Source organism: Pocillopora verrucosa, chromosome 13 (assembly GCF_036669915.1).
Source record: "Pocillopora verrucosa isolate sample1 chromosome 13, ASM3666991v2, whole genome shotgun sequence".
NCBI lineage: Eukaryota > Metazoa > Cnidaria > Anthozoa > Scleractinia > Pocilloporidae > Pocillopora > Pocillopora verrucosa.
In genome coordinates this window covers 5,652,063-5,664,434 of record NC_089324.1, presented here as the reverse complement: position 1 = coordinate 5,664,434, position 12,372 = coordinate 5,652,063, and the positions used below count along the sequence as shown (strand labels likewise).

At 41.9% G+C, this 12,372-nt stretch overlaps 1 protein-coding gene across 1 annotated transcript; it reads right to left on the bottom strand.

Annotated features, from left to right (window-relative positions):
• Positions 1 to 707: 707 nt before the first annotated feature.
• Positions 708 to 11,997, bottom strand: LOC136277852 (tetratricopeptide repeat protein 28-like). Its single transcript, XM_066160600.1, has 9 exons — positions 11,931 to 11,997; positions 11,655 to 11,729; positions 10,417 to 10,578; positions 10,026 to 10,168; positions 8,377 to 8,809; positions 6,353 to 6,738; positions 5,230 to 5,437; positions 1,265 to 5,106; positions 708 to 938 (listed from the first exon to the last, which is right to left on the bottom strand). The coding sequence occupies exons 1-8, from the start codon at positions 11,995 to 11,997 to the stop codon at positions 1,277 to 1,279; spliced, it is 5,304 nt and encodes a 1,767-aa protein (XP_066016697.1). The 3' UTR covers positions 708 to 938; positions 1,265 to 1,276.
• Positions 11,998 to 12,372: the final 375 nt, after the last annotated feature.

The following is a 12,372-nucleotide window of genomic DNA, read 5'->3' as shown; positions in this document are numbered from 1 at the left end:
ATGTTAGTTTATTGTTCTTAGATAATAAGTAAACAATCTAATCGGAGAAACTAAATAAAATCATTTGGCTCTAACTTTCCAGCTCGTTCTGAGCTTCCTTCAATGCTTTGTAAACCATAACTAAAATTATAAAATAAAACTTCTCGTTTTGCCTTTGGGCGATAAGATTAAACAATATACTTAAAATGCATCGTTCTGCTTGTAAAAAATAACACAATTTATCGCATTCAAAATTAAAGGAGAAATCTCAGAAAATTAACTCATACCAAGACTAAATCCTTGCCATTAAGGCCAAAATCTGTCATTTTAAGTCCAGATAAACCAAAGTCTGATCGGTAGAAACTAACTTTAAGTACCAATGACTGAGTATAAATGTTCGAAAAGTTCATCACAATTTCCATCTGACATAGACTAAGATAATCGAGCAATCGGACAACTGATTATTCTTCAATCCCTATAGAAATTATTTACACATGCACATGGGACTCACTTATGAGACTAAACCAATTGAGAAAAAGTCTGTAAAAAACTATGGAAAACGTTTTCAAGACATTTCAACTTCGACGTAAATGTTACGCCCAAATCCTCTCAGTAGAAAATACTAAGATTAAAAATAACTTCTCACATAGCTAGTCAAGATAATTTTAAGACATCATATGAAAACAAAAAACAAAAAACAAAAACAAACAGTAGTTTGAGAAGGATATCAAAGATTAAGCTCGTAAAAGTAGTTCAGACAAGCAAAAAGGCAACTTTTGAATCAATGGAAATCTGTTCTCTTGTTAAACTTGACTTTGGCCGTCTTTTGGTTCTTCCTGCTTTGATGAAAAGAAGACTCTTGACAAAGGTTTCATCGGTAGCTTACTGGTTTCTGGTCCAAATATCAGCATTTGTAGGTATCCGAAAACTCCCTGGGATTCCAATGCTAACTGCCTTAACTGAAAAATAAAAGAATCTAAGTTTAGGGAGGATAGTTAAGTTGCCATGAAATATTTCTTAGCACATGAAACAATACATTGTACAACAGGATTGTTTTAAAAAAAAATTGTTAATCTACCCCCATCATGTTTCCAAAAAAGAATGTTATCATCATATCGTAAACGTGTCAACTTGATTGTACTGCTTCTCAGTTTGTGGAGAGAAAAATAAATTCGTAACCCAACAGAAAGGAAAATAACAAGCAAGTATCACTGCTCACGTATGAGCAAAGATTATGATTTCATGTAACTTTGTATTGATTAGAATGTATCAACAGAATTATTACTTGCTGCAGCTTCTAAATCTCCTTGAAATCCATGTTGACGTCGTCACCAATGAGCACAAATGGTGCCCACTGCCAAACCTCCTTGAACTTTTCAATTTCTCTCGTACACTTCATGGCCTGATTGAGAGCTTCACTGGCCTTGTTGCCTTTGGCAAGTGCATCGTAGAAGAAACTCATGAACTCCAGGGTTCCCTCGTCGCCAATCGCCCACAAGGTTACCACAACAGATCTGGCACCGGCAGCCAAAAGTGCACGCGCCATGCCGACCACACCCTCGGCCATGACCTCCCCACGAGCAGTGTGACAGCAGCTAAGTACAACCAGACGTGCTCGCAACCCAGCTTCTATGACATCTTTCATCGTCAGCAGATAGGCTTTCTCTTGCGGCTGAGGGTTATCTCTTGTGGTGTTTGGTGCCAGGATAACTTCTCCAGTTTCCATTTTACCGTGCGCTGCTATGTGAACTAAGGCCACTGATGATATTCGTTTTAACACTTCATGTTTTGTTGCCATTTCTCCAGTGAGAGGGGAGACATTGAGGATACGTCCGATCATTTCCACTTCTTTCCTTGCTCCTGGAAGTTGCACCAAAAGTGTTCCCTGATAGATGATATGTTTGAAACATGGGTCGCCGACAAGCAATGCACCAGTCTTCATGTGAAAGTCAGCTGGACAATCATGAATTAGTTGCAAGGTGGTCAGAGAGGGAAGCACACGAATTCTGAAAGAATCACTTAGATATGATGAGTTGGAGTCCTGCAACGCTGCGTAAGGTACAAGGCAAAATGGCCCCTCAGGAACGAATGTTAGCTCGTTGCCTTCGATCAGATCAGCAATAGGAGAAACGATGATGTCATGAAGCTTCTTTAAAGCACTTGATTGGGAGTGCCTCACATCAACTCGAATCACATCATTGGCCACTTCCTCTTCAGTCGGCGAATCACGAGGAAGATTTTCGATTGTAACAGTATCTCTTACACCGATCTCCTTCAGAGCAGTTATGTTCAGAAGCTGGATGAAACATTCCAATTCTTTCTCATACTTATAATTGTTCACGTGTACTTCTCTCATCTGGATATTATTTTCACTGAGGCAAACCCAGAGGTAAACGCATGGTCCATTAATAGCTATGAAAACTGTGCTCAGTGGAACCCATCTCAGAGAAATGCGGAATGCGCTGAGCGTTAAAGAATCTCCAGGCTGATATTTTGTGACCATGAGATCTCTCAGAGCTTGAGCACGTCCTTTCTCTGTGGCAAGAAGAGCCTTCACAACTTGACCTCGATGGAGATTTATCCGCCAGAAACCTTTGTATGCTACTTGGTGCTGATCACGATAAGAAATCTTCCACTGATCGTTGAGTTGAAGACTGGCCCTGATATCATCATACAATTCTACACTCGAGTAATAACAGTCAAAGGCCTTCCTAAGATTTCCTTGGCACTCGAAACTCCTTCCAAGAAAACAGAGTGAGCACGCCTCTCCGGTTTTATCTCCCACTTCTTTAGCAATTTTTAGATGACGTTGATGGTACTGGATGGCTGTTTTGTACTGTCCTAAACCGCAATAAGCGTTGCCGAGATTTCCATAACTGCTTCCCTCTCCGGCCTTGTCTCCCACTTCTTTAGCAGTTTCTAGATCACGTTGATGATAGTGAATGGCTGTTTTGAACTGTCCTAGACCTTGATAAACGTTGCCGAGATTGCCATAACTGATTCCCTCTCCGGCCTTGTCTCCCACTTCTTTAGCAATTTCTAGATGACGTTGATGGTACTGCATGGCTGTTTTGAACTGTCTTAGACCTTTATAAGCGTTGCCGAGATTGCCATAACTGATTCCCTCTCCAGCCTTGTCTCCCACTTCTTTAGCAATTTCTAGATGACGTTGATGGTACTGGATGGCTGTTTTGAACTGTCCTAAACTGTCATAAGCGTTGCCGAGATTGCCATAACTTTTTCCCTCTCCGGCCTTGTCTCCCACTTCTTTAGCAATTTCTAGATGACGTTGATGGTACTGGATGGCTGTTTTGAACTGTCCTAGACTGTTATAAGCGATGCTGAGATTGCCATAACTGATTCCCTCTCCGGCCTTGTCTCCCACTTCTTTAGCAATTTCTAGATGACGTTGATGGTACTGGATGGCTGTTTTGAACTGTCCTAAACTGTCATAAGCGTTGCCGAGATTGCCATAACTTACTCCCTCTCCGGCCCTGTCTCCCACTTCTTTAGCAGTTTCTAGATGACGTTGATGGTACTGGATGGCTGTTTTGAACTGTCCTAGACCTTGATAAGCGTTGCCGAGACTGCCATAACCTTTTCCCTCTCTGGCCTTGTTTCCCACTTCTTTAGCAATTTCTAGATGACGTTGATGGTACTGGATGGCTGTTTTGAACTGTCCTAGACCCTGATAAGTGTTGCCGAGATTGCCATAACTGATTCCCTCTCCGGCCTTGTCTCCCACCTCTTTAGCAATTTCTAGATGACGTTGATGGTAGTGGATGGCTGTTTTGAACTGTGCTAGACCTCGATAAGCGTTGCCGAGATTGCAATAACTTCCTCCCTCTCCGGCCTTGTCTCCCACTTCTTTAGCAATTTCTAGATGACGTTGATGGTACTGGATGGCTGTTTTGAACTGCCCCAGACCTTGATAAGCGTTGCCGAGACTGCAATAACTTCTTCCCTCTCCGGCCTTGTCTCCCACTTCTTCAGCAATTTCTAGATCACGTTGATGGTACTGGATGGCTGTTTTGTACTGTCCTAGACCACAATAAGCGTTGCCGAGATTTCCATAACTTCTTCCCTCTCCGGCCTTGTCTTCCACTTCTTTAGCAATTTCTAGATGACGTTGATGATACTGGATGGCTGTTTTGTACTGTCCTAAACTGTAATAAGCGTTGCCGAGATTTCCATAACTTCCTCCCTCTCCGGCCTTGTCTCCCACCTCTTTAGCAGTTTCTAGATGACGTTGATGGTACTGGATGGCTGTTTTGAACTGTCCTAGACCTTGATAAGCGTTGCCGAGATTGCAATAACTTCCTCCCTCTCCGGCCTTGTCTCCCACCTCTTTAGCAATTTCTAGATGACATTGATGGTACTGGATGGCTGTTTTGACATGCCCGAGACTGTCATAAGCGTTGCCGAGATTGCAATAACTTCCTCCCTCTCCGGCCTTGTCTCCCACTTCTTTAGCAATTTTTAGATGACGTTGATGGTACTTGATTGCTGTTTTGAACTGTCCTAGACTGTCATAAGCATTGCCCAGATTGCAATAACTTCTTCCCTCTCTGGCTTTGTCTCCCACTTCTTTAGCAATATCTAGATCACGTTGATGGTAGTGGATGGCTGTTTTGAACTGTCCTAGTCCTTTATAAGCGTTGCCGAGACTGCCATAACTGATTCTCTCTCCGGCCTTGTCTCCCACCTCTGTAGCAATTTCTAGATGACGTTGATAGTACTGGATGGCTGTTTTGAACTGTCCTAGACTTTTATAAGCGTTGCCCAGATTGCCATAACTTCTTCCCTCTCCGGCCTTGTCTCCCACTTTTTGAGCAATTTCTAGATCACGTTGATGGTAATGGATGGCTGTTTTGAACTGTCCTAGACTGTCATAAGTGTTGCCGAGATTGCCATAACTTCCTCCCTCTCCGGCCTTGTCTCCCACCTCTTTAGCAATTTCTAGATGACGTTGATGGTAGTGGATGGCTGTTTTGAACTGTGCTAGACCTCGATAAGCGTTGCCGAGATTGCAATAACTTCCTCCCTCTCCGGCCTTGTCTCCCACTTCTTTAGCAATTTCTAGATGACGTTGATGGTACTGGATGGCTGTTTTGAACTGCCCCAGACCTTGATAAGCGTTGCCGAGACTGCAATAACTTCTTCCCTCTCCGGCCTTGTCTCCCACTTCTTCAGCAATTTCTAGATCACGTTGATGGTACTGGATGGCTGTTTTGTACTGTCCTAGACCACAATAAGCGTTGCCGAGATTTCCATAACTTCTTCCCTCTCCGGCCTTGTCTTCCACTTCTTTAGCAATTTCTAGATGACGTTGATGATACTGGATGGCTGTTTTGTACTGTCCTAAACTGTAATAAGCGTTGCCGAGATTTCCATAACTTCCTCCCTCTCCGGCCTTGTCTCCCACCTCTTTAGCAGTTTCTAGATGACGTTGATGGTACTGGATGGCTGTTTTGAACTGTCCTAGACCTTGATAAGCGTTGCCGAGATTGCAATAACTTCCTCCCTCTCCGGCCTTGTCTCCCACCTCTTTAGCAATTTCTAGATGACATTGATGGTACTGGATGGCTGTTTTGACATGCCCGAGACTGTCATAAGCGTTGCCGAGATTGCAATAACTTCCTCCCTCTCCGGCCTTGTCTCCCACTTCTTTAGCAATTTTTAGATGACGTTGATGGTACTTGATTGCTGTTTTGAACTGTCCTAGACTGTCATAAGCATTGCCCAGATTGCAATAACTTCTTCCCTCTCTGGCTTTGTCTCCCACTTCTTTAGCAATATCTAGATCACGTTGATGGTAGTGGATGGCTGTTTTGAACTGTCCTAGTCCTTTATAAGCGTTGCCGAGACTGCCATAACTGATTCTCTCTCCGGCCTTGTCTCCCACCTCTGTAGCAATTTCTAGATGACGTTGATAGTACTGGATGGCTGTTTTGAACTGTCCTAGACTTTTATAAGCGTTGCCCAGATTGCCATAACTTCTTCCCTCTCCGGCCTTGTCTCCCACTTTTTGAGCAATTTCTAGATCACGTTGATGGTAATGGATGGCTGTTTTGAACTGTCCTAGACTGTCATAAGTGTTGCCGAGATTGCCATAACTTCCTCCCTCTCCGGCCTTGTCTCCCACCTCTTTAGCAATTTCTAGATGACGTTGATGGTAGTGGATGGCTGTTTTGAACTGTGCTAGACCTCGATAAGCGTTGCCGAGATTGCAATAACTTCCTCCCTCTCCGGCCTTGTCTCCCACTTCTTTAGCAATTTCTAGATGACGTTGATGGTACTGGATGGCTGTTTTGAACTGCCCCAGACCTTGATAAGCGTTGCCGAGACTGCAATAACTTCTTCCCTCTCCGGCCTTGTCTCCCACTTCTTCAGCAATTTCTAGATCACGTTGATGGTACTGGATGGCTGTTTTGTACTGTCCTAGACCACAATAAGCGTTGCCGAGATTTCCATAACTTCTTCCCTCTCCGGCCTTGTCTTCCACTTCTTTAGCAATTTCTAGATGACGTTGATGATACTGGATGGCTGTTTTGTACTGTCCTAAACTGTAATAAGCGTTGCCGAGATTTCCATAACTTCCTCCCTCTCCGGCCTTGTCTTCCACCTCTTTAGCAGTTTCTAGATGACGTTGATGGTACTGGATGGCTGTTTTGAACTGTCCTAGACCCCAATAAGCGTTGCCCAGATTTCCATAACCTTTTCCCTCTCCAGCCTTGTCTCCCACTTCTTTAGCAGTTTCTAGATGACGTTGATGGTACTGGATGGCTGTTTTGAACTGTCCTAGACCTTGATATACGTTGCCGAGATTGCCGTTACTGATTCCCTCTCCGGCCTTGTCTCCCACTTCTTTAGCAATTTCTAGATGACGTTGATGGTACTGGATGGCTGTTTTGAACTGTCCTAGACTGTCATGAGCATTGCCGAGATTGCAATAACTTCCTCCCTCTCCGGCCCTGTCTCCCACTTCTTTAGCTATTTCTAGATTACGGTTATGGTACTGGATGGCTGTTTTGAACTGTCCTAGACCTTTATAAGCATTGCCCAGATTGCCATAACTTCTTCCCTCTCCGGCCTTGTCTCCCACTTCTTTAGCAATTTCTAGATGACGTTGATGGTACTGGATGGCTGTTTTGAACTGTCCTAGACCCCGATAAGCGTTGCCGAGACTGCAATAACTTCCTCCCTCTCCGGCCTTGTCTCCCACCTCTTTAGCAATTTCTAGATGACGTTGATGGTAGTGGATGGCTGTTTTGAACTGTCCTAGACCTTGATAAGCGTTGCCGAAATTGCCATAACTTCTTCCCTCTCCGGCCAAGTCGCCCACCTCTTTAGCAATATCTAGATGACGTTGATGGTACTGGATGGCTGTTTTGAACTGTCCTAGACCTTTATAAGCGTTTCCCAGATTGCCATAACTGATTCCCTCTCCGGCCTTGTCACCCACTTCTTTAGCAATTTCTAGATGACGTTGATGGTACTGGATAGCTGTTTTGAACTGTCCTTGACCTTTATAAGCGTTGCCCAGATTGCAATAACTTCCTCCCTCTCCGGCCTTGTCTCCCACCTCTTTAGCAATTTCTAGATGACGTTGATGGTACTGGATGGCTGTTTTGAACTGTCCGAGACTGTTATGAGCATTGCCGAGATTGCCATAACTGATTCCCTCTCCGGCCTTGTCTCCCACTTCTTTAGCAATTTCTAGATGACGTTGATGGTATTGGATGGCTGTTTTGAACTGTCCTAGACCTCGATAAGCGTTGCCGAGATTGCCATAACTTCTTCCCTCTCCGGCCTTGTCGCCCGCTTCTTTAGCAATATTTAGATGACGTTGACTGTACTGGATGGCTGTTTTGAACTGTCCTAGACCTTGATAGGCGTTGCCGAGATTGCAATAACTTCCTCCCTCTCCTGCCTTGTCTCCCACTTCTGTAGCAATTTTTAGATCACGTTGATGGTACTGGATGGCTGTTTTGAACTGTCCTAGACCTTTATAAGCATTGCCCAGATTGCCATAACTTCTTCCCTCTCCGGCCTTGTCTCCCACTTCTTTAGCAATTTCTAGATGACGTTGATGGTACTGGATGGCTTTTTTGAACTGTCCTAGACCTTGATAAGCGTTGCCGAGATTGCAATAACTTTTTCCTTCTCCGGCCTTGTCTCCCACTTCTTTAGATATTTCTAGATGACGTTGATGGTACTGGATGGCTGTTTTGAACTGTCCTAGACTGCCATAAGCGTTGCCGAGACTGCAATAACTTCCTCCCTCTCTGGCCTTGTCTCCCACTTCTTTAGCAATTTCTAGATGACGTTGATGGTACTGGATGGCTGTTTTGAACTGTCCTAGACTGTGATAAGCGTTGCCGAGACTGCAATAACTTCTTCCCTCTCCGGCCTTGTCACCCACTTCTTTAGCAATTTCTAGATGACGTTGATGGTACTGGATGGGTATTTTGAACTCTTCTAGACCTTTATAAGCGTTGCCGAGATTGCCATAACTGATTCCTTTTCTGGTGTTGTCTTCCACTTCTTTAGCAATTTCTAGATGACGTTGATGGTACTTGATGGCTGTTTTAAACTGTCCTAGGCTTTGATGAGCGTTGCTGAGATTGCAGTGGTCTCTTCCCTCTTTGGTCTTATCTCTTACCACTTTAGCAATATCTAGTTTATGCTGGTGGTACTTGATAGCTGTTTTAAATTTTCCTAGGCCTTGATAAGCGTTGCCGAGATTGGAAGAACTGTTTGCTGTGACTACTAGTTCAGCATTAGTTTTCCTCAGTAATTGAAGCAGACGTTGGTTGCTATTTTCAATCTTTAAACGTGTCAAGGGTCGATAAATCATGAGCAGATTTGCGAAAATGCAGTGGAAGTGTGTGTTTTAAAAAAACAGCGAGAGTATTAGATAGAGTCTTAAAACTGGAATGATAATTCGAATGTGGGTTTTTTTAGAAATTTGATTTCATGTTATTGGAGAGTTTTAACTAGCTCTGAAGCGCATTTATTGGTTTAGGTTCGGTCGTCATGGTGATGCTCGTCTGAAGACAAAAAATGAGGGGTATTCAGCTCAAACTCTGAGAATTAATTAATATGGCCTCTTCTTTTGAGTAAAGTTTCGTGGAATAATCGAAAGAACTCTTTAAGAATATTTTAGCTTCTTTAAACTGCTCAGTGCAGTATAAGAGAACATTGCTTGCGTTATGTGTTGAAGAATCTCTCCGGAACGTATTGATTTCTCTTGAAATATTACTCGCATTGCATCTCGTATCACGTTTGAAACATTCGTTAAAGGATACGGCCAATCCCATATACAACCAGCTCCTTGCTTCTTTATACCAGCAAAGTTCGACACAAGCTCTGGTTCCTGAAAAGGAGAGAATAATCGGTGGTGCGAGGTAATTTATGACTGTTGAGGTATGAACGTATTGATAAAATGGACTTAATTTGCCATTTAGCTGGGAACAAAAATTGTGATAATGAAGGAAATTTGAACTTGTGGAAGAACTGAAAATGAACAATAAGGAGTTAATACAAAGCGGCTACCAATTAAGCTTCAATTGATGATGATAACGATAAATTTATCTCGCGCGTTCTTCATTTTAATGTGCTCTTATGCGCTTTTCAGCACTTTTCGGTGAAGTTTTCGGGCAGACTGCATTGAACAGTATAACTTATGAAAGGGATCTTTTCAGGTTGCCTCCTTGCCAGGTTTTTTAACGTCCCTTGCTAAGAGTTACAGAGAAGATGCAGGAAACGGGGGTTACGGTTTTCCGTCCATATCCGGGACAAGAATATCAAACCATTTGCAGATGTCATAGCTAGGTGGCAGCACATTCTCCTCAGATATTTTTAGACCGAGTGTTGTTCTGGTCTAGGGCTTGAACTCTCGAACTCCGGCGCTCTACATCGTGAACTAACCAGATGGCGGTATTTGAAAACTTATTGACATTTTCTTATGCTTTTTACCCATATAGCAGACATTGACACACCAGATACAATTGACACTTGGGGTGCAGTCACCTGCCACAAACCACAAAATCCTCTTTTGACGAAATCAGAGAATAGAATGTTGATGGCTTATGTCTGAAAAACCCACCTTTCTTAATAGCTTTGATTAAAGTGGGTTCCAATTGAACAGCAACTGTTGCATCATCCAGACATTCCACGTAGTTTGCTATGAGATTCAGGATATGAGGTTTAAAAAAGTGGTCATCATATGCAATCGCAGCAAAGGAGCCTTAAAAAACTACAATTGCTTAAAATGTAACGAGGATCATTTCTTTGCTTAATTTTCATCCGCCACGTCATCATGCTACTTTTCTGCAGTTGCTCAAGTTTTTTCTTTACTAGATGTAGATTGTGTATTCCGTTACCTTGTAACGCTGCACGACAGATTTATATGTTTACATATGAAATTGTTACCCAAACGGAAATGAGCTGTTGCCCTGTTACTGTAAAGCTTGGCGTTCAGTCGTTTATCCTTGCAGTTCACTTGAAGTCCTTCCGTGTAGGAGTTTATCGCGTTATTAGCTTCTCCTTGTCTGTACTCTTCATTACCTTTCTCCAGACATACTTTCGCTATTTCTAAAAACACAACGTTTTAGTGTTAATGATTTAGTAATGAGTGAAACGACCCTTGATGGATGATGCCAACTTTATATATCCAAACGAGCTTTTAGGCTACAGGAGCTTAAAGCTATGAAAAAAAAATCAGAAAAGTTTAATACCTGTACAGTTTGTTTAAGTAAAATGTATAAGCTGTTGGGAGTCTGGGCTGTAGCTTGGCTATTACCAGATCAAGTCTGTTCGGTTTACATTTTTTAGGTCGAGAGACTTTCCAAAAACCCTTTTTTACACCTGCGTTACGCTTTCCAAAATATCACGTTAGATTATAAAACTCCAAGAGTTACTGAGAAAAAATGCATAAAGAAAAGCAAAGCAAGGACCGAAAAAAGGATAAAATTTTTAATGTTCTGATAAAATGACAAAATGCCTCCTCTTCCTTGTAGAATTCTCAAATTGCGTAAAATTTCTGCCAAACATGTATTGAACAGTAAAGGACAAGAAGGTGTTAGCGTAAATACTTTCCTTTTGGCGTCCTAAAAAAGTTACCCGTTTGCAAATTTTTAAAAACTCGACTTTGACGGGTCTACGGGCAGAAACAGCTCTCTCTTACGGAAAATGACTTTCATACTAAAAATTACCAAATTTAGAATACTTTCAAGAGCAAAGAGGATAATACTTTTTCTGTGCAAACATCGTTCATTTTAGGTGTAAATTTTTTAGATACATCGTTAATCTCCAAAACATTGTGCGTTGATTTACAAGTAAGCACTTCTAAAACTCAGAAGCTTTGTAGGCAAATTTTGGCCCATTCTTCTTTGACTTAGGGCTCTTCAAAGCTAAGTCGCCTTCAAATTTGTCACTTTATTGCTTATGAATAATTAATGATGTCTATGCATTTTACTTGAGAGGATCGAGCAATAAATTGTTGTTTCCTTTGGTTCTCATTTTACTGGTAACAGAGTTTGAATTTGAAGAAACAATCTTTTACTGGTTCAAAAACTTATTGACAGAACATGCACAAATTTTGATGTAAATGTGACAAAATATTTACTGGGGCGTCTTTCAAACAATCTTATTTCACCTGGTTTTCTCACCTCTTAAAGGATCATTGTATACATCCAGTTCAGCATAACTTGACGTAACTTGACTTTCCTCTGTTGCTGAAATTACTAAGAGGATATTTCAACTTTGTTAGTGATCACAACTACGTGCAATTACAACTAGCGTTCTAATACTGGCGTATTTAGTGGATTCCTAGAACCTTCCAGTCGAAGTGGTCTAATAAATAGTACACCAGAATTAAGATATACTTAATTAACAAACAGTACAAAATCACTATAACTAAGTCTTTCCCTGTTGCGTTTTCTCACCTGTAGCTAGAGGCTCATTTTTCACCTCCAGTTCTTTTCCCGTTGTTGGGAGGTTGCTTTCTTCCATAGCTAGAAATAAAATTCAAACGATTGAACTGCGCTACATGCTTAAAAATAAAAAAGAAGAGACTCGAATGAAAGTGACCTAAAGAAAACGTTGTATACTTAATCACAGAGGAAGAATAAGAATCTCAAAGTCTCTTCCGTCGCGCTATTGTGGTTGCGTGACAGCCCCAGTCAAGTTCCACGGGTTGTGTCATGTTTGTTTTTTTAATGGTTTGTTTGTTTGTTTGTTTTCGTAGTCTCATATGATGAAACGTCGTTCAAGGCTGTCCCTCATCAAAATAAGTGAGTTGCAATAAACAACCTAGTTGTACCCGGTAGGCCTGGATAAGCATGCATCAAAATTAATGCAATAAAAGACTCTTTCTCTTATTCCTTC